The sequence below is a fragment of the Chelonoidis abingdonii genome, chromosome 23, assembly GCF_003597395.2.
Source record: "Chelonoidis abingdonii isolate Lonesome George chromosome 23, CheloAbing_2.0, whole genome shotgun sequence".
Classification (NCBI taxonomy): domain Eukaryota; kingdom Metazoa; phylum Chordata; order Testudines; family Testudinidae; genus Chelonoidis; species Chelonoidis abingdonii.
The window spans coordinates 12,721,593-12,741,789 of record NC_133791.1 but is presented as its reverse complement, the minus strand read 5'-3'; the positions used below and the strand labels follow the sequence as shown (position 1 = coordinate 12,741,789).

Sequence of the window (20,197 nt, the reverse complement as noted above, 5' to 3'; positions counted from 1 at the left end):
CCAAGATGCTACTGAAACAAGTGAGTTACGTAAAATAGGCCAGGCAGCCATGTTCTCTGGGGAATGTTAACTCAGAGCTGTTTGCAGAACTCTGACAGGATGCCATGACGTCCAAACATACAATCAGTTTGGAAACTGGCACACAACAGGCCTGCACTTTAACAATAACCTTTCCTGGTAGAGCACAGTATAGGAGCTTTGTTCCAAAAACCATACTGCCGTGACCACACAGTGCCCTCTAATCAACATCACTTAAAAGTGTTTCTCAGCATTTGCACCAGGCATGAAGAGAGCGTGGATTGCATACAATACAGCAGTGGTTCTCAAGCAGGGGTCTGCAGAGGTCTGCCGGGGGCCATCAACTCCTCTAGATATTCACCTCGTTTTACAACAGGCTACACAAAAACACTAGCAAAGTCAGTACAAACTAAAACGTCATACAGACAATGGCTTGTTTATACTGCTCTATATACTATACACTGGAATACAAGTACAATATATATATTCCAATTGATTTATTTTATAATTATATGGTAAAAATGAGAAAGTCAGCAAATTTTCAGTAATAATGTGCTGTGACATTTGTATGTCCGAGTTTGTAAGCAAGTGGTTTTTAAGTGAGGTGAAACTTGGGGGTATGCAAGAAAAAGCCTCCTGAAAGGGGTACAGTAGTCGGGAAAGGTTGAGAGCCACTGCAATACAGAATCTGCAGCACCTCACATCTCCTCACTTTGCATATTATCTGACAACCAGGCTTTGAAATCACACCGGTCACTAATAAAGACCCTCCCTCATTACACATGTGCTTAAACAAATAAAGGGAAGCTCTCAAACCAAATCATTTCGTAACATAAAACTCAAATCTGCGCACTCGTCTGTCTCCCTGTAATTGAGAACAAGCTCCAGTGGAGATTTGTCCTTCCTTCAGATATACACGTAGGGCCAGATCTCAGCTGGTGTAAATCTGCCTAGGTCCAGTGGAGTTCTGCCAATTTATACCAGCAGAGGATCTGGACCATTATTCAAGATTTTCCGCAGAGGAGAGGAGACCCTCAAATGCATCTTCCCCTCCAGCTTCATTGCAGAAACTGCCTGTGATACATCTCACTGGGAAAAATATTACCATGGTTTAAAAACAGTTTTCCAGGCTGGAGAAGAGTTGCAATGAATATTTTTAAAAAAATATATTCGGTCATTAACTCTTCACCCACTGTATTTCTTAATCCCACTCTGGCCATGCCCCCAGCTGCACAGGAAATGGCCTTTGCTTATTTTCCCCTTTGCTCTATCTCAGCAGCCCTTGATTTCCTTTTAAGCAGTTTTCTTTGGCAGCAGTCACTGCGGGTCAGGATTCCGTGCTGCTTGGTTGATTGTTCGAGGAAATGTTTGGAGCCAAAGTCATGCAATTGCCAGTAAATGAAAACTTTAAGAAGCTGCTAGTTAATTATACAGATGGGCTGAATTCCCTCCTCCCCGACACACACACACAATTCTGCAAAGGGGTACGGGACTCACCAATTCGGTTATTCGTGTGGTCCCTCACTCGGGAATCAGCAGGGTAGTCGGTGGCATTCCCAGTGCTCTGGATCACCTCTGTCAGGCTTGAGTCAGGACTGGGATTTTTTTCTGAGATGGAGACCAAGTTGTTGTTGGTTTCCACAATGGGAGTTCTGTTCAACAACTCCCTCTCTTCTGACTCTTTGTCAGCTTTCAGCATACTGAACCTCTTCTGTCAACATAAAGAGGAGATGAACAGGGCACTGAACCTACGGCTCACAGAACGAGACACAAACCAGGGAGGGACGGCAGTAGTTTTGGAAGCATCCACATCCCTCTGAATCCGCGAGAACAATAGTCATATTTCCAGAATACCTTCCATCAGTTGAGGCAAATTTTCAAGAGGGCCTAAATGACTTCAGAGCTCAGGTTCCTTTGAATTAGGCACCTAAGTCCCTTAGGGCCAGATTTACAAAGATACGTAGGTGACTAAAGATGCAGATAGGTGTCTACCGGACAAGGCTGCCTGGGGGTGGAGTAAGTGGGGCAATTTGCCCCAGGCCCCTCAGGGGCCCCCACATGAATATAGTATTCTATAGGATTGCAACTTTTTTTTATGGAAGGGGCCCCCGAAATTGCTTTGCCCCAGGCCCCCTGAATCCTCTGGGCAGCCTTGCTACCGGGATTTATAAAGCGCCTAAGCAAGTTCGGCTCCTATCTGCAACTTTAGGCCCTAAATATCTTTGTATGTCAGGAACCTCGCTGCTTTTGAAAATTTTATTCCGTCTTAAAGCACTTGAAATACAGCAATGAATTAAGTTTCATAGCACTCCCCATCTGATTGAGGGGTAAACTGAGGCGGAGAGCAGTCAAATGACTTGTCCAAGGTCACAAACTGAAAAAGTGAGCATCTTTGGCAGAGTCAGTGATAGAACCTAAGTTCCCAGGCCTGTCCCATAAACACAGACCATCTGTCCTACAGAAATTGGATACAACGAACTTTGAGACATGAGACCTTAAAATAAAAAATAGATCCTGCCTGCTCTGCATGAGACAATTAGCAATGGGGAGAGATCACTGAGAACTGGCCTCCAGAGGACTGAAGTTATCATCGGCCTCCACCGGCTGGCCCTTTTTGGTCCCGTTGCCGGACTCAGAGACAAAGTCCCTGCACACTGAACTCTGAAGATTGACTCTGAGGTCAGCAGGGTCACTGCCCGGCCACGGACAGGTGGTGGTCACATGGTCGCCCGCAATTAACCTGACTGCAGCAGATCAGTAATGATCCTGGAGAGTCACTAGATACCGTACAGAGTGGCAATGGACATTCAGCACTACGAAACGCTACTGTCTAAGCACATGGAGGTTGCTGCTCTGCATGGTCCGATGGCATTTTCACAGAAGTAGCACCCATGGCCAAGACTGTCCTCTCCCCACCTGTAGTGTTGCCTTCCGTGCACCAGCGGTTGCTATCCCGTACCCTAGAGGTAGCTGCATTTCAGCGGTGGAGTATAGAGTTTGCAAAGCTCTAGGGTGGCAGTTTTCAAACTTCATTGCACCGTGACCCCCTTCTGACAACAAAAATTACTACATGGCCCTAGGATGGGGGACCAAAGCCTGAGCCTGCCCAAGCCTCACCACCCTTGGCAGGGTGGGGCCCGTAACCTGGGCCCAGCACCCAGGGCTGAAGCTGAAGCTGAAGTCTGAGCCCTGCCACTCAGGGCTGAAAACTCTTGGGCTTCAGCTTTAGCCACAGGCAGTAGCAAGTCTAATGTCAGCCATGGTGACCCCATTAAAATGGAGTTGCACCCCACAGTTTGAGAACCCCTGCTCAAGGGGAGCATTGTATGTGTAATGAACAGAAATCCCAGGGAGAAGAACTTTGTTTTAATGGCTGTATTCAGCCAAAACGTTAAGCTGGATTGGTGTTCTCGCTCTGTATTTAGTAGTGAGCTAAGCAAATAGCACAGCGTGAAATTATGTAGCGCTGGGTGATCAAAGAGCAATGAATTTAAAGGAAAACAGATGCGTGTACATTTCCCCTGATTTCTTGCAAGTTCTTGCCCTCTTGTGGAAGGTCAAGCAAGCACAGGATTTGAATTGGTGTTATAGAACTTCATGGCGGAGTCACTGCAGTCCTGTCTCAGAAGAGTTCCCCCTCAGAGGTTAATAATTAATTTATTTATTTAAAAGAGGAAACTAAAATCCAATTAACCGAAGCTATAGCTTTTATGTCACAAAGCCAAATTCTGCTGATGGTTCCTAGCTCTGCTGCTGTTTGCACACGATTAGATCAGCAAAAACCGAGCAAGGGGTTTCAGGTGTGAAGTTCCCAGCACTGGGCACACGGCTGACTCATTTTCTACGAAAAAGTATGAAAGGAAGCTTCCTGAGCAGCTGGCAGTGAAATATTGAAACAATGGCAGAAGTTTGTAAAAACCAGGTTTCTTTACAATTGGAGATTTAAAAACATTTTTGCAGGTGAAATGAAATACTTTTAAAAATACAGAGCTCAGTTGAAAGACCTAGCTCACTAGCATGGCAGCCGTGTAGGCTTCAAAGATCATAAAGACATTTAAAACAAAAGACATGAACTTCAGTGGAGCCATGACAATTGATTGCAGCTCAGGATCTGTCCTCTAATGTTCCTGTGTTTATTTATGTTTTATTTGTTCATCTCCAGCCCAGGATATTCTTACTTTATCGTTATCATTGTTTTGTATTAGCTGGGAATATCCCCACACTGTGGATGAGGGTAATTATTTCCAGAGAGTTGGAAACACCAGGCCTGGCACACCCAGCAAACAATATCCTCCTAACACCCATTTTAGGACAAGCACTCTTGTCCACACCTGCAGAGAAGGGAAGGGGGCACCAGAGGGGGAAAACGGAAGCGGGGGCTCAATCCCAGTGACTTCATTGGAGGCGACAAGTGGAGATGGGACGAAACTGCCAAGTTCAGATCCAAAGTGCTCCCAGAAGATCAGGCATGTTCGCCTCTGCGATTCTGGTTCCTGCTCCAATCTAATGAAAATGGGTCACAGCCTGAACTCCCCACTAAAGCAAAACTGCCATTAGCAGCAGACATTGGTGCGAATTTTGCCAGCGGAAGGATTCCAAGGTCAGGCCCCAGATAACAAGTACGGATACATCCCCACATGCATGTACATCAGAAAGGGGCAAACTGAAGGGCAGGTTTACACTTAAAACGCTTTGGTGACGATGCTGATGGGAAAGTAGTTAATCCACCTCCGCAAGAGGGAGTAGCCATGTTGATAGGAGAAGCTCTCCTGCGAACAGAGCACTGTCTACGCCAGGAGTTAGGTTGGTAAACTACATTGCTCAAGGGTGAGGATTTTTCACACCCCTGAGTGACGTAGTTACACTGATACAAGTCTGTAGTGAAGACCTGGTCTGAGAAGGTTGTCACTGATGGTTTAAAAGGACATTATTAAATACCACTAATTATTTTTACCCCTTTCGGGGAAAACAGAAGTGATTTTTGGGGGGGGTCTATTTCATACTTACTGCACAGTTCTTCATCAGATCAGAACCTACAATGAGAAGAGGAAAAAAAACCACACATCATGAGTAAGTTTATATTAATTTAACAATCCCAAGAAGACTATCAATGTCTCACCTTGTATTTGTACAGCACCCTTCACCCTGATGGATTTTAAGTTATTTTACAAACTGACATACGTTTGCATTCCTTCCCTACCACTAAAAAGCAGATACATTTGGAGTGAATGCAGCTGAGTAATAAAGAAGGACCCCATATTCAATAAAGAACGAACCATGCACAACAGATGTTAGTCACGTTGATTAATGCCCTGCTGAATGTATTTAGATATGAGGGCAACGAGAACGGAAGAAAAGGCAGAAAGAACAGACTATTCAATTTAAAATCGCAAGGGGAGGTGAGCTGGGCAAAATGTAATTGTGAGGCTGGCAGGCCAGGTGGCAGTTCTTGCCCAGGCTGCAGGCACTGGCTAAGAGCTGACAACCTCATAGCGGGAGACCAGACCAGGTCAACTGTACGTTAGTTTTCCTCAAAATAGGTATTAGTCTTATAAGAATGTATTTAGTGTTTAGATTTTATGAAATGCTTGTAAATTGCTGCCTGCATTAATCTCCCTTATAATGTCTGTAATCCGGGCTATAAGAAAATATGCAAATTGTGCTTTGCCCTGAACTTGTGAACTCAAGCATGTGAACCATTCCCCACTCCCTCTGCCCATCCAGAAGGACTATCAAAGTCAGATGGGCCATCAAGAATCATTGCAATACAAAGGTCTGGTTAATGGCCCTGTCCATCTGGGAAATGCTCTGTGCAAGGAAGTTCCTCCTGTGGCCTTGGAAGCTGAATGAAGGAAATAAAACAAAGCCACAGGAAACATTTCCATCTTTTTGGCTGTTTGCACTCTGAAGTGCCAGAAACTGTCTACATATGCCATTTAAAGTGGAAAAAGCCCCTTTATTGTGCAAAGACCGTGGAACTGTCTACACTTGCCACCTCCACGAGAGGCACACAGCTCTTACCGGTGATGGTTTTGCGGTGATGTGCAAGTGAAGACACATTCTTCCTGTTTACAGAGCTTTTAGCCTCTGCAGGATATTCCACAGTGCCTAGGTGGCCACTCTGGCCAGCGGCTCTGCTGTTCCTACGCCAGGTAAACAGATGTCTGCCCCTCCCCCTGTAAAGCCCTGGGAACTTTGAAACTCCCCTTCCTGGTTTTTTTTTTTTTACAAGTGCTCATTTATCCTCTGGCCAGGTGACACTGGCTGCTCCACAGAGCAAACATTCCCCTGCTTGGAGCAATGCTGAGCTACTGGAGCTGAGCAGTGTTTGGGGGGAGGAGGCTGTGCTGGGACCCAGGATGCCCCACGATCACCCCCTGCCCTTCCCACAAGACCTATCATGAGAATGGAGAGAGTTGCACTGTGGGATAGCTGCCCTCAGTGCATGGCTCTCATTGGCGATGGAAGTGCTGCATCCACTCTCTGATGCCTGTGGAAGTGAGAACACAAACAAGCGCTTTTCTTTCACCGGTTCACTATCACCAGTGAAACTGACAGCTCAAACACTCTGTAAGTGTAAATGTACCCTAAATTGAAGCCAGAGATTCCACAAGGGCTGCCTGCTGGGTCTGCCCTGAAAGACACTTGGAATGGCCCGATCACTACAGCTCTGTCACTCTTATGATGTAGATGGTAACTCAGTCCTGCTTTAACCGGTAAATAACTCTCCAATTCCTTTTTCCTAGTTAATAAACCTTTAGCTAATTTATTGCAGGATTGGCTACAGGCGTTGTCACTGGTGCAAGATCTAGGTGCTAACTGATCTGGGGGTAAGTGACTGGTCTCTTGGGACTGGAAGTAACCTGAACGTGGTGTGATTTTGGGGGGGGTAAGTGATCATTTGTCACAAAAGTCCAGTTTGTCTGGATTTCAAGACAGACTGTAGAGTCTAAGCAGGGGCGGCTCTAGACATTTCGCCGCCCCAAGCATAGCAGCATGCCGCGGGGGGCACTCTGCCGATCACCAGTCCCGCGGCTCCGGTGGACCTCCCTCAGGCGTGCCTGCAGAGGGTCTGCTGGTCCCACGGCTCCGGTGGACCTCCCGCAGGCGTGCCTACGGAGGGTCTGCTGGTCCTGCGGCTCCACCGAAGCCATGGGACGAGTGGATCCTCCGCATGCATGCCGCCGAAAGCAACCTGCCTGCCACCCTCCCCACAACCGGCAGAGCGCCCCCTGCGGCCTGCCGCCCCAAGCACACGCTTGGTGTGCTGGGGTCTGGAGCCGCCCCTAAGTCTAAGGAGACCGTCTGTGACTCTGGGGTAAGGCTAGTATGGTGATGAAGGAGTTTGCATTTCTTATTGGCTTAGTGAAATCCACTTCTAGAACCAGGAGTGTTGGAAGTACCCTAAAAATGTGGGGAGGGGGCACCCCACAGGCACTCAAACCACGGTCAAACCCCCCATGCCGCCCCTTCCCCCAAAGCCTCGCTCTCTGCTCGTTCCTCTGCGCCCCTCCCCTGGTCACCAGGGCCGGCTCCAGGCACCAGCTGACCAAGCACGTGCTTGGGGCGGCACCTTGGGGCAGGGCGGCGCATGGGTTTTGGGGTTTTTTTGGTTCGTCGGGGCAGCGCTGGAGGGAGTTTTTTTTGTTTCAGCGGCGCAGCGCTCGGCGGGGTGGGAGTGTGGCACGGCACTGGGGGGGCGGGGGCTGGCACAGCACTTGGAGGGGGGTAGGGGCTTGGGGCAGCACAGTGCTCGGAGGGGGCAGGGCTTCAGGCGGCGTGGCACGGCGCTGGAGGTGCGGGGGCTGGCGCGGCATTCGGAGGGGGGGTGCGGCGCTCGGGGGTGGGGCTTCAGGCAGCATGGTGCTCGGGGGGCACAGGTTTTGGCGGCGCAGCACTGGGGGGGGGTTCAGTGGCGCAGCACTCGCGGGAGGGGTATGGCTTGAGGTGGCAAAAAAGTTAGAGCTGGCCCTGCCCGTCACTCACCCTTACCGCAGGTGATAAGTGGGAGGGCCCTGGCCACCTGCCCCTCCCCAATCCGGAGCCCCTGTCTAGAATACCCCATCAGTTTGGGGTGTCTCCCCTGTTGAGCCACTCCAGACTGCATGACAGTAATGACTCAGGCTGGGGCTTGGTCAGGGTACTCTGGTTAATGCCCTCTCTATTTTTGTAACACACGCCACAAGGCCTTCAGGTCAGGCACCGTGGTTTGAAGTTTCATCTAAAAAACGTCACACCTCCAGCAGCACCGGGCCCCACTTACTACGCCAGGGCATCGATTCAGGTGGAAGAGTGCCATCTGTTGCACCGTTTTAATAGTGCTCGAGAGAGCAATGCAGTGTGTTTTCACTAGCACCTGTCGTATAAGTCTAATAATGTAAAAACGTGTCTCAGTGACAGTTGTCCTAATTAACACAAAAAATGGACTGAAATTCAGCTAGAAAATCTTCCGAGATAGAGGCTGGAGCCATCTTTCTGGTCTATCAATCACCTACCTTGACTTGAAGATTTGGGTCTACATGTAGTGACTGGATACAGATCAAGAGCTGAGAAAACAAAGAGACACCATGATCAGCACCAGAGTAGCTCTAGGACATATGGAGGACTAGATCTGATCAGTAACAATGAAAATTACCCCTCCCCTCTCTCCACTTGGGGCTATACCAGCTAACACACTCCCTGCACAACACAGACCCCAGACAACACCATTCTGTGCCCAGGAGAGACATTTTATTACCATTTCTCCGACAGCCTCTGAGAACTTCCCATGCAGCCTGTGTTTCATGGAAGCACCATCACTTTCTTCGTCCTTGAACTGCTTATACGATTCTAACATCGAAAACCCAGAGGTCAGGATCTGCCTGGAGCCCACACCCTGGCCTGCCTGCTCCCGGGGGCTGGTAGCTCTCCCTTTCTTCCCAACACATGCAATGGCCACCCAAACCTCTGGGAGAACAGGTGACACTACCAGGATGCTACAGGTTAATGAACAGCCAAAAGGCTCAGGAAACTCACTCTTCCCATTGGGGGTGAAAATTCGCCTCTTGCAAACCTTCCTTTGCCAAACCACCAGCATACCAGCGAGAAGCACCATGCTGCAGAGAACCACCGCACCCCAGGGAACAAAGCTCCCATCACCTGCAACACAGAGCAGGCAGAGGGGGTATCGTTAATAAAGCTGCATGTTCCGCAGCTAGGATTTTTTTAAAAAAAAAAAAAGGTATGGGAGGGTCCACAAGCAGTATGAGAGAGAAAGATGTTCCCATGCCAGAACACGCACACAGACCCACGCCCCCCTTCATGTGCTGCACTCACCATGTGCATTATCAGTGCTGTCACCTCACCTGTCTTGGCAGTCTCTTCTGTAGCTATATCCGAGGTAGGAGAAGTGCCAGCTGCGTATTTTGTATCCGATCCACCGACAGCTTCCGAAGTGGTCCAGTTGGCATCGTCAGAGGCTGCGTCACTCATGAGGATGCTGGCGCTGGTCACTGGCTTTGTGGCAGTGTGGGAATGCTGGCCTGTCACGGTCATTGGCTGATCATTCAGGAGCGGCACTTCTGCCCTGTCGGAATCCTTCGGCCTGTTGCTGAATTTTGCAGACAAAGAGGCGGGTGTGAGGTGGGTAGGAGGCGGGTCCATGCAGACTTGGTCGTGTGTGGAATTTCCGCTGTCCACAGCTACTTTGTTTAGCTTGGCGCAGCTGGGAAGGGGAAGGAGAACACAGAGGTTACAGGTCACAGAGTAAAAACGCATGAGGAATCCTTGGGGCAACGGAAGACGGGAGAGAGGTTACTTGAGTGATAACCACACCCTTGCTCATTTTTGTGCCACCTGCCCTTAGCCAGAAGCTCATCCCTTCTCATTACTCCTCCTCCTGCCCCATAGGATCTCTTTAAGCCAGATGCAAATCTAACATTCCTGTTCAAGTCTAACCTGCTCTAGTCAAGAGAGCTTGAGGTTAGAGGGGTTCCTCTATCCCCACTCAAACCTCCCCCCGGCCATGTCATCTGGCATAAATAATAAGAGAAACAGGGATGCCCTCAAATCTTAGCTAGTTTGCACCAGAAGAGCGACAGTTCTAGCTTTAGACAGCCGGTCCAAAATCTGGGCTTACTCTGTGTGGGGTTTGCAGCGTTCGGTGCTGGAGTGCCGATCAGAGAAGGTCCCCGAAGGGCATTCTTGGCAAGTGACATCAACTTCTGACGTGCCTGCAGGAAGGAAAAAAAAAAAAAAAAAAAAAGTGGTCATCGAGCAGAACGTGAGACATGTCGTCAGTACCACCTCATGGCCAAAGCCAGAGGAGACTGGCTGGCATGGGTGGGATGCTTACCTCTGGCTAGGACTCCAAATCCTGGCTTGCAGACAGTGTGGGAAATGCATTGCACACAGCTGTTCACAACAGCAACTTTACAAAACAGTCCTGCTTGGCACTCACACACCCTTCTGGAATTGAAGGAGCAAGGGACTTTTTCCACAAGGTTGTATTCTGAAAAGGGAAGTGAGAAAAAGAGAGTATGGAGGAGATGCAGGGAGAGGAGAAGAGTTGAGCAATTTCAGTCCAGGGGTCCTGGAAATCAGGGCGGGGACACAGGATAATGAGCATTCTGTCTAGCAACAACTCAAGTCACAAGAGCAGGAGAAGTCTGCACACCAACAGGTTGGAGTCTTATCAACCAAGAAGGCATCAGGCTCGGTCAATAGCTGAATGAGAGACCTCTGGGGAAATCCCAGGTCCTGCAGGAAGTGGCACTGGGAGGTGGCATTCCACTCTTTAAGTACTGTGCTAGCACAGGGGGCCATTCTGCTGCTGGAAATGCCGTTCTGAATGAAATGTTATTACTGGGATCCCGACCACTTGTGGGCTGTCAAGATCTTACTGCACGTTTGCAAGATCGGGGTGTTAACTCTCCTGCCTGAGCCAAATTTTAGCTCAGGCAATTGTGTTCCTTCCCACTAAATTTTCCTGGTAGCGTCTCTGTAACATGCTAGCCTCCCTGTTCTAACCTGGTGGGTAATGTTGTTGTGCATTGTTAAACACCTCCGTGCAGATCCCCCTAGAGGTAGCTGTAATCCCAGTAAAGCTTGCACTTCAGTTCTGCGTCTGCAAAAACTCTTTGGGATTCACTGGAGTGAAAGACGCCAAGAGATGGGTAGGAACCAGAACCAGACTTTGGGAAAACCAAGATGTAAATCTGAATTCAGATCCAAGCTCCTTGGTTCGTTCCTCTCGCTAATGTCATCTCACATGGTGGGATGACTTTTCAAATCTGAACGGAGCATCCAAGTCAAGCATTTGCATGCTCAAGTAGGTGCACAAAGTAGAAAGTAAAATAGCCCAATGTGCACTCTCCAATTCGACCACAGTCAGTGGGAGTCTTTCCATTGACTTCCGTGGGATTTGGATCAGACCCCAAATGCAGCCTTTAGATGTCCTACTGAGATACCCAACTATACAAATGGGACTCGTTTCATGTAATGGGGATACCTTACTGCAGTGCACCTTAACTTGAAAGGTGGCTCGCATCAGCTCTGTGCTGCAGCTGAAGGATCAAGGACTAAGACAAGACAGCTTCCCTCGCCAGTCCAGACAGGTAGTGGAAAGGCAGGAAATTGAGATACAGTGAAACTGGCCCAGAGAAAGCAAACCCAGAGAAGGTCTCGGCATGATGTCAGTGCAGGGGATAAGCAAAACAAATACCTGGCTTGCACGACACACAGAGCTCGCAGTGTGGCTTCCCTTGCTCCCTGTTCAGGAAGTGCTCGGGCTCACACTGCCCACAGTCCCGGTCTGGATCTGTGGGACACTCTTTCCGTTTATGGTAGCCTGGAAGAGAGAAAGCAAAATAAATAAGAAGCTTCTGAGCAAGGGCTCTGAGCAGGAACGGCGCCAGGGTTTTGGTGCCCTAGGCAGGGGTCCTTCTGCGGTTCTGGTCTTCGGGGCACTTCAGCGGCGGGTCCCGGAGCCAGTGAAGGACCCGCTGCAGAATTGCCACTGAAGACCCAGAGCGCGGAAGGACCCTCCGCCGCCGAATTGTAGCCAAGAGCCGCAAAATGCCGCCCTCCCAAATCCTAGTGCCGTAGGCGGTCGCCTAAATGGAAGCGCCGGCCCTGGCTCTGAGAGAAGCAGAGGGAGAGAACCATCCTGTCAAATGCTGTGCCTGTCCGGCAGCGCCCTCTACTGGCCAAGTGTAGCTCAGAAATGCCATGCCTCAGTTTCCTTTTCAAATAGGCTTTTCTCTTCCAATACTAGCCTGGATTAGCATCATAAATGGTTCCCATCAAAATAAAGTTCTCAGAGTCCAAATTTCATCCTGCCCAGCCCTACCTGGCTGGAGTCTTTTTCTACTCCGCTGCAGGCTGCTTTCTGCTCCAGCCCCAGGCTCTCCTCCTTGGAGCTGGGGGTGTAATTGATGCTAACTGTTGAGCCTCAGCTAGCTCCTTCCTCCAGCTGGCTCTTTTCCCCAGTCAGTCCTTCACTGTCCCCCTAGGAGTATTCCCCTGCAGATCTCCTCCAGCCACTATCTCCACTCCTTTTGAGGAAGAGGTGTGTGTGTGTGTGTGTGTGTGTGTGTTCAAATCCTGGTTGGTACCCAACTTTCCAGTAGGGGTCCTTGGGCAAAAGACCCCCTAACACTTCACCTGCCTACCTCAAATATGAGAGTGACACGAACTAGGAGAGTCATGCAGGCTCGGACGTCGCCCGGATTAACAAGGTCCGGCCAGATGTTGAGGAACCAGGACAAGCTGACGATAAGTGGCTACTGGAACAAACCATTCATGGACGAGACAAGAGAACCTGGAATTGAATGGAATGCTACTACAACAGTAGACCTAATGAGAGGGATATATGAAACGTATGAGGAGACTATGGATGGACAAAAGACCTACATTCACACTTACTGAGAAACAGCTAGTTACCCAACGCTTCAACATAGTAAAGAGAAAGCTGCTCTCACAGCTTGAGAATAGACCAACTCCACATTACATCCCAGACTCAAGAAGATCTGGAAGAACAAGTGGATGTGCAGCCCACACCTGAAGCTGAAACTTCACTGCCACCCCTCCATTGCAGAGCACAGCAGCTGATATGAGGCATAAGATCATGGAGAAACTAGCTACAGTCAATTCTCGAGACTGATTACCAAGGCTCAGTGGAGAAGTACCATCAGATAGTATGTTAGAAAATGCCAATAGAGCCCTCATGACAATCCCTACCACCACCATAACTCAAACCAATGAACTGGTATATGCTACAGCCTCTGTAATCCTGGAGATGCTTGGCTACACGATAAAGAAGAACAACAGTATGTACCCACCCTGGAAAATGAGGTTGGAGAATAAGATCAAGGCGACTCGGAGAGAAGTTAGTCAGCTGGTGGAACTACAGAAGGGTGTAGAGATTAAGGATAAGACTCAGCTACTGAAAAAATACAAGGGCCTGACTCCATCTGAAGCCCTAGAGACTGCTAAACAAAGGCTCACAGCACTGGCTACCAGGCTAAGAGATACACTAGAGAAGCAGAGCCAAAAAAGTAAATGCCCTGTTCTCCAAAGAACCATCCAAGGTGTACTCCCAACTGCAGTGCAACAACACAATAACAGCAGAGCCACCAGCAGCAGAAACTGAACAGTACTGGAAGAACATATGGGAGAAAGAGAAGACTCATAACACCAGTGCAAAGTGGCTGCAGGACCTGAGAACAGAGCACAGCAATCTCCCAGAACAGAAACCAGTCACCATCACAGTAGAAGAACCAGCAGCGGGTCAAGAACATGAAGAGCTGGACAGCACCTGGACACGATCCTCACCTACTGGCTAAAGAAAATAACAGCAGTGCATGAACGCCTAGCAGCACAGATGAACCAGCTGCTAGCAGCAGGCTCCCACCCAAACTGGCTAACACAAGGAAGGACAGTGCTGATCATGAAAGACCCCTGCAAGGGACAGAACCAGCCAATACCGGCCAATAACCTGCCTCCCCACAACATGGAAAGTCCTATCAGGCATCATAGCCGCCAAGCTACAGGACCATACAGGCCAGTACATGAGCACAGCTCAGAAGGGCATTGGGAACAACACCAGAGGCTCAAAACACCAGTTGCTCATAGATAGAGCAGTCGCCCAAGACTCAAGGTCTAGACAGACCAATCTGAGCACAGCCTGGATTGACTACAGGAAAGCCTATGACTCAATGCCGCACACGTGGATCTGTGAATGTCTGGCGCTATACAAAGTCAACAGGACACTAAGGACCTTCCTCAAGAACTCAATGGGACTATGGAAGACAACACTGGAAGTCAACTCAAGGCAGCTTTCACAAGTGGCCATCAAGTGCGGCATATACAAGGTGATGCACTGTCCCCGCTGCTGTTCTGCATAGGCTTAAACCCCCTCATCCAGATAATCACAAGGACTGGATACGGGTACAGGTTCAGGAGTGGAACTACCATCAGCCACCTCCTCTACATGGATGACATCAAGCTGTATGCTAAGAATGAACGAGACATTGACTCGCTAATCCACCTGACGCAGATCTACAGTGAGGATATCGGGATGTCATTCGGACTGGAGAAGTGTGGCCGGATGGATAGTGAAGAGAGGGAAGGTAGTCAAGACTGATGGGGTGGAACTACCAGCGGGCCACATAGCAGACATACAGACCAGCTACAAGTACCTTGGCATCCCACAGTCACATGGAACCACGATGAGGAGGCAAGGAAGACAGCAACATCCAAGTATCACCAAAGGATAAGACAGGTCCTGAAGAGCCAGCTCAGTGGGAAGAACAAGATCCACGCCATCAACAGATACGCCCTGCCGGTCATCAGATACCCTGCCGGTATAGTGAGCTGGCCAAAGGAGGACATGGAGGCTGCCGATGTGAAGACCCGGAAGCTCCTCACAATGCACGGAGGTTTCCACCCCAAGTCCAACACCCAGAGACTGTATACCAGCCGGAAAAGAAGGCGGCGGGGCTTGGTGAGCATCAAAGCCACTGTCCTGGACAAAACCCAGAACATCCAGGAGTACATCAGTAAGATGGCCCCCAAAGATGAGCTGCTGAGAGAATGCCTGAGGCAGCAGCAGACATGGGAGGAAGACCAAGCAGAGAAGAAGTGCCATGGCAAGACAAGACCCTGCATGGATGTACCATCGACAGATAGCTGAGGTGGCTGACATTGGGAAATCCTACAGTGGCTGGAAAGGGCTGGACTAAAAGACAGCACTGAGGCACTGATCATAGCAGCACAGGAACAGGCACTGAGCACCAGATCCATTGAAGCAGGGGTCTACCACACTAGAGAGGACCCAAGGTGCAGACTGTGCAGAGAGACCTCAGAGACAGTCCAACACATAGTGGCAGGATGTAAGATGCAGGCAAGAACAGCATACACTGAACTGCACAACCAAGTGGCTGGCATTGTGTACAGGAACATCTGCACAGCGTATGGGCTAGACCCTCCCAAGACCAGATGGGAGATTCCACAGAAGGTTGTGGAGAATAGCAGGGCTAAGATTCTGTGGGACTTCCAGATCCAGACGACAGGCAGGTACTGGCCAATCAACCAGACATCGTGGTAATAGACAAGGACCAGAAGACAGCAGTGATGATAGATATAGCAGTGCCAATGACAGCAACATCAGGAAGAAGGAATATGAGAAGCTGGAGAAGTACCACGGCCTGAAAGAGGAACTAGAGAGGATGTGGAAAGTGAAGGCCAAAGTGGTCCCAGTGGTGGTAGGAGCACTTGGGCTGTGACTCCTAAGCTGGGTGAGTGGCTCCAACAGATCCAGGAACAACATCAGAGCTCTCTGTCCAGAAAGTGCAGTGCTAGGAACAGCTAAGATACTGCGCAGAACCCTCAAACTCCCAGGCCTCTGGTAGAGGACCCGAGGTAGAGGAAGACACATACCACCCATAGGGGTGAGAGGGGAATTTTTATATATATTTTGTATATATATATATTTTGTATATATATATATATGTTTCCCTCCCAGAGCTTGTTCTGACTGGCTGAGAGAGGAGTCCTGCCCTGCCCACTCCACAAAGCTCCTGATCCCAGGCCCTTAAAGAAACAGCAGCCTAGGTTTTCCCCAAGCCTTAACTATCCTCCCTGGGGCCATCTTCCTCTCCTCCAATACCTAGCTCTTCCTTCCCTGGGTCTTCATCCACTCTTAAAAAGTCCACGCACTTAAAGGGATAAACCACAGAACAGGTGTTGACTGACCACTAGTGCTTACTACCCTTTAGGGGATAGTCACCCAGTTACACGGCCAAAGGCTCCTCAGTCCATGCGGTCACCTCCCACACAACACTAGGATGGATCTTCTCTCTGCACCTGTCACCTGGGCTGCAGCAATGCTATTACAGGGTGCAGAGCTTGGGATCATTGCCACAGGGAGGTTACACATGGGACAACAGAGGTGGCTGGCAAGTCTGTGGGGAAGTGCCACACTGCCACACAGATTCCTCAGACAATTGCTCCTCGGTGGCTCCTTCAGGTCTATGGTAGCAACCCCCAGGGGCAGTGCTAACCATTTTGCTGCCCTAGGTATCTGCTTTCCTCTCGACTGCTGCCAGCACCTCTGGGAGGCTGGTGCAAATGGGAGCTTGAAGGGCAGAGCTGCACCCTCAAAAGGTGTGCTGGGGAGTGGAAGAAGGCAAAGCTGGAGCGTCTCTGGTGCAGCTCCTGTGGGGAGCTTAAGGGTGGCTGGACCAGAGGCACCTCTAAAAGGTTGGTATTCTAAGCAGCTGGGTACGCGGTCTGATGAAGGCCCTGACTATACTATGGAGATCAGAAGGGCTGCAGAAAGCTTGACCCCAGGAGTTGCTGGGAGGTGGGTAACCACGACCACAGAGGAAGGCCCAGTGGCAGCAGCAGATGCACAATGAGAAATCCCAGCAGCGGCATGGGAACGGGGCAGAGGGTGGGAGAGATAGAATCCAGGAAAACGGCCCACCTCTTTCTGCAGAACACAACCCTCCACGCTAACGACTCGGAGGAAAACGACACACTCGCTAAACATTCTGGCAAGCCCAGTGTGGGCGGTGCAGGTGACAGCATCAGTGCTATATTTAGATGACTAAATGCCACCAGACAACTCCCAGCTACATGGCTTCCACCTCCCACTGTCTGAAACCAGTCTCACTAGGGTGGCGGCTGCTGCGATACTGGTGCTCAGGCCTGCAACAAGGTCCTTTTAAAAAAAAATAGCTATTCCCTTTAGCGACCAGCTGTGCCAGGAATTGAGGCTGAAATAATGCACTGCAGAGAGCTGGCTGAGTATCAGCTGACCGCCCACCCAGGGAGTAAACACTGCTGGCCTACTCTGGGATTCAGCTTGGAGGAATGATGGTCTGGTCTAGTGGACAGGTTCAGGGATGCAGGCGTGGAGCTGAGGTTGGGGGACCGGGACTAGGGTGAGCAGCCAACGGAGGATGGCACAGACAACCTTCTTTCTGGCATTTCCTAACTTTTAAGGACTTGATTTTGCAACCTTAATATCCGTTTAGTGTCATTTTTGCTATGTTGTATAGCAGGGGTAGGCAACCTCTGGCACATGTGCAGAAGGCAGCACGCGAGCTGATTTTCAGTGGCACTCAGGCTGCCTGGGTCCTGGCCACTGGTCCGGGGGGCTCTGCATTTTAATTTAATTTTAAATGAAGCTTCTTAAACATTTTAAAAATCTTATTTACTTTACATACAACAACAGTTTACATATATGTTATAGACTTATAGAAAGAGACCTTCTAAAAACGTATTACTGACATGCAAAACCTTAAATTAGAGTNGAAAGAGACCTTCTAAAAACGTTAAAATGTATTACTGGCACGCGAAACCTTAAATCAGAGTGAATAAATGAAGACTCGGCACAGCACTTCTGAAAGGTTGCCAACCACTGTAGTATAGTATCTATTTGTCCAGGGAACATTCCTCTCTCGGATCCTTTTTTAATGCTATTCTCCCTCTAGATTTCCCCCCGCTTTTCTCCTTTCTCTCTCTCTGCTCCTCTTTAACCCCCAATCTTCCTTAAGCACAACACCAACCCAACATCTTTCAGGTACAAATCAAATTTAACAACTCCAGATCTGCAGCTGCTATAAAAACGGTGAAGCCCCTTTGACGGTAACAAAGCTACACTGACATACTCCAGTTGAGGATCATAGACCCATCAGGTTAGAAGGGACCACCAGGGTCCCGAGTCTAACCCCCTGCCCAGATGCAGGATTTGGAAGATGTAGACACAAAACAGATGTCTGTCCATCCATTTGAGTAGGTTCCAAACTGGCTAAAAGCAGCTTCCTCATCCCTAATTTCTTGTTTTACTGGAAGCAGTCTCCCTCTTCCTTATTTGTAAAGTCTCAGCTGGCCACACACAGGGGTGGGTCTCTCAGGAGCCCTGGCTTAGTCTTGACATCACATGGCTACAGTGCAGGATGTCCTGCTATTGACCCAATCCAACTTCATGCAAATGCTCGCAGCCAAGCACAATCCCCCTGTGCGCTATCAGCCGAACAAATAAATGTCAAAAATTTCCTTTTGAGAAAAAAAAAAAGAAAAACATTTTTACAAAGAGGGAAATGCCACCAAATGCCCCGCCCACTGAACTATTTGGGCCAATGGTGCTAGCTTCAGGCATTTCCAGGACTCGGTCTCTCTAAGCCATTTCCTGTTTCTGACCACAGGGCTTGTTATTCTTCATGAGTCATGGCTAACTTCTGAGCGGCCTGCTGCCGGTGCTGAAAACAAGCTGCCCACCTCCCTCTCCTCTGGAACACTTTCTAAACTGTTTTGACTCTGAAGAAAGCGACAGAGTTTCCCCGACGCTGTTTGCTATCTTTATGGCCTGCGATTGGATGCAAATCGAGCTTCATAGTTTTACTGGACAGCTTGAAACCCTGCAGCAGCAAATCCATGGGTCCGATTCTTGTGCAGTCACTCGCAGCAGTGCAAAGTGGGTGCAAAACACCAGCAAGTCACGATGACAGCGTTTTACACCTTCTGTCCACGTGCTCTGCACAGGTGGATGTGACCACGCAAAGTGATTCAAATTCAGCAGGATGCAAATTAAGGACCCGATTCTGCAAGGCTCTGAGCACCTCCAATGAGGTGCTGAGTGTCTTATTGCTAGTGGCACAGCTCCTTGCCAGACCAAGTCGACAGGATATGTTTACACCCTGGCTATTCCACTGTAGTTATGCTGGCATAACCCCATAAGAGAGACACTGCCTATGCTGACGAAAGGGGTTGTTGCATCAGCGTAGGAACACCACCTCCCCCAATGACAGCAGCTAGGTCGATGGAAGGATCCTTTTGTCAGCATAGCTACCTCTATGGTGAGGGTTAGGTCTGCATAGCTGCAGGGCGTGGGGGTGGGGGTGTGTGTGGAGGGGGTGGATTTGTCACCCCCCCAAACGAATGTAGCTTCGTTGACCTACATTTTAAGTGTAGACCAGCCTAAATGTCTGCAAGCCGCACTGACAAAACTGTCAATGCCTAAAAATGAGCAGGGGCTTATGCCCTTCATACTGCGGATCACTGGGACGTTTGAGGGGAGGGGATCTGGAGCCAGACCTGTTGCTCATTCATAAAACTGTGTACTGCACACTTATGCAAGGAACAGAAAGAACCCACCACCATCATCACCACCACCGCACGTTGCCTAGTGCATTTGAAGCAGTAAGATGTGCCGGAACATTTGCCTGTTAATTGTTCCTCAGTTACAAACATACTGACCTGAGGGACATTGGTAGCAGCAGCGTTGGGAAGTTTCATCATAGACCCTGTTCTCTAGCACATTACAGGACTGAGGTGAGGTAATCAATGTCTAGAAAAATCAAAGAGACCAAAGACAGCATTAAAGGTCAGTAGCAGAAGCAGCTATATTCAACATATGGCACTTCGTAATTATCCAATATGCACCCAGTCCAGAACACAGAAAAGCCCATATTTGTGCAGCTCTTTTCTGTGAGTGAGTAGACGAGTTGAGTGTGGGACTGGGAAACTGCATTGCAACCCGTCCAGTGGCCATTTCAGTGCTCAAAAGTCTACAGTGACAAATGCGACTGCAGTACTGTCCTAGAATGACCCCCTCTCCCCCCAAACCAGGACTTTGGAATAACTAGACTCCCTAAGGAATGCATATCAGGTTCTAGACCTGGTGTACGCTAGA

The 20,197-nt window shown here is 49.3% G+C and overlaps 1 protein-coding gene across 4 annotated transcripts in view; it reads right to left on the bottom strand.

Moving 5' to 3' along the window:
• The window catches only part of LOC116821902 (tumor necrosis factor receptor superfamily member 8), a 75,983-nt gene that overhangs the window by 2,307 nt on the left and 53,479 nt on the right, over window positions 1-20,197 (bottom strand). For all 4 annotated transcript variants that reach the window (XM_075060388.1, XM_075060391.1, XM_075060389.1 and 1 more), the window contains 9 exons: window positions 19,762-19,852; window positions 11,720-11,845; window positions 10,352-10,507; window positions 10,136-10,229; window positions 9,363-9,721; window positions 9,034-9,156; window positions 8,514-8,564; window positions 5,026-5,051; window positions 1,516-1,729 (listed from right to left, as the gene is read on the bottom strand). In XM_075060388.1, coding sequence (XP_074916489.1) covers window positions 1,516-1,729; window positions 5,026-5,051; window positions 8,514-8,564; window positions 9,034-9,156; window positions 9,363-9,721; window positions 10,136-10,229; window positions 10,352-10,507; window positions 11,720-11,845; window positions 19,762-19,852 — 1,240 coding nt within the window. The remainder of the gene's footprint in view (window positions 1-1,515; window positions 1,730-5,025; window positions 5,052-8,513; window positions 8,565-9,033; window positions 9,157-9,362; window positions 9,722-10,135; window positions 10,230-10,351; window positions 10,508-11,719; window positions 11,846-19,761; window positions 19,853-20,197) is intronic.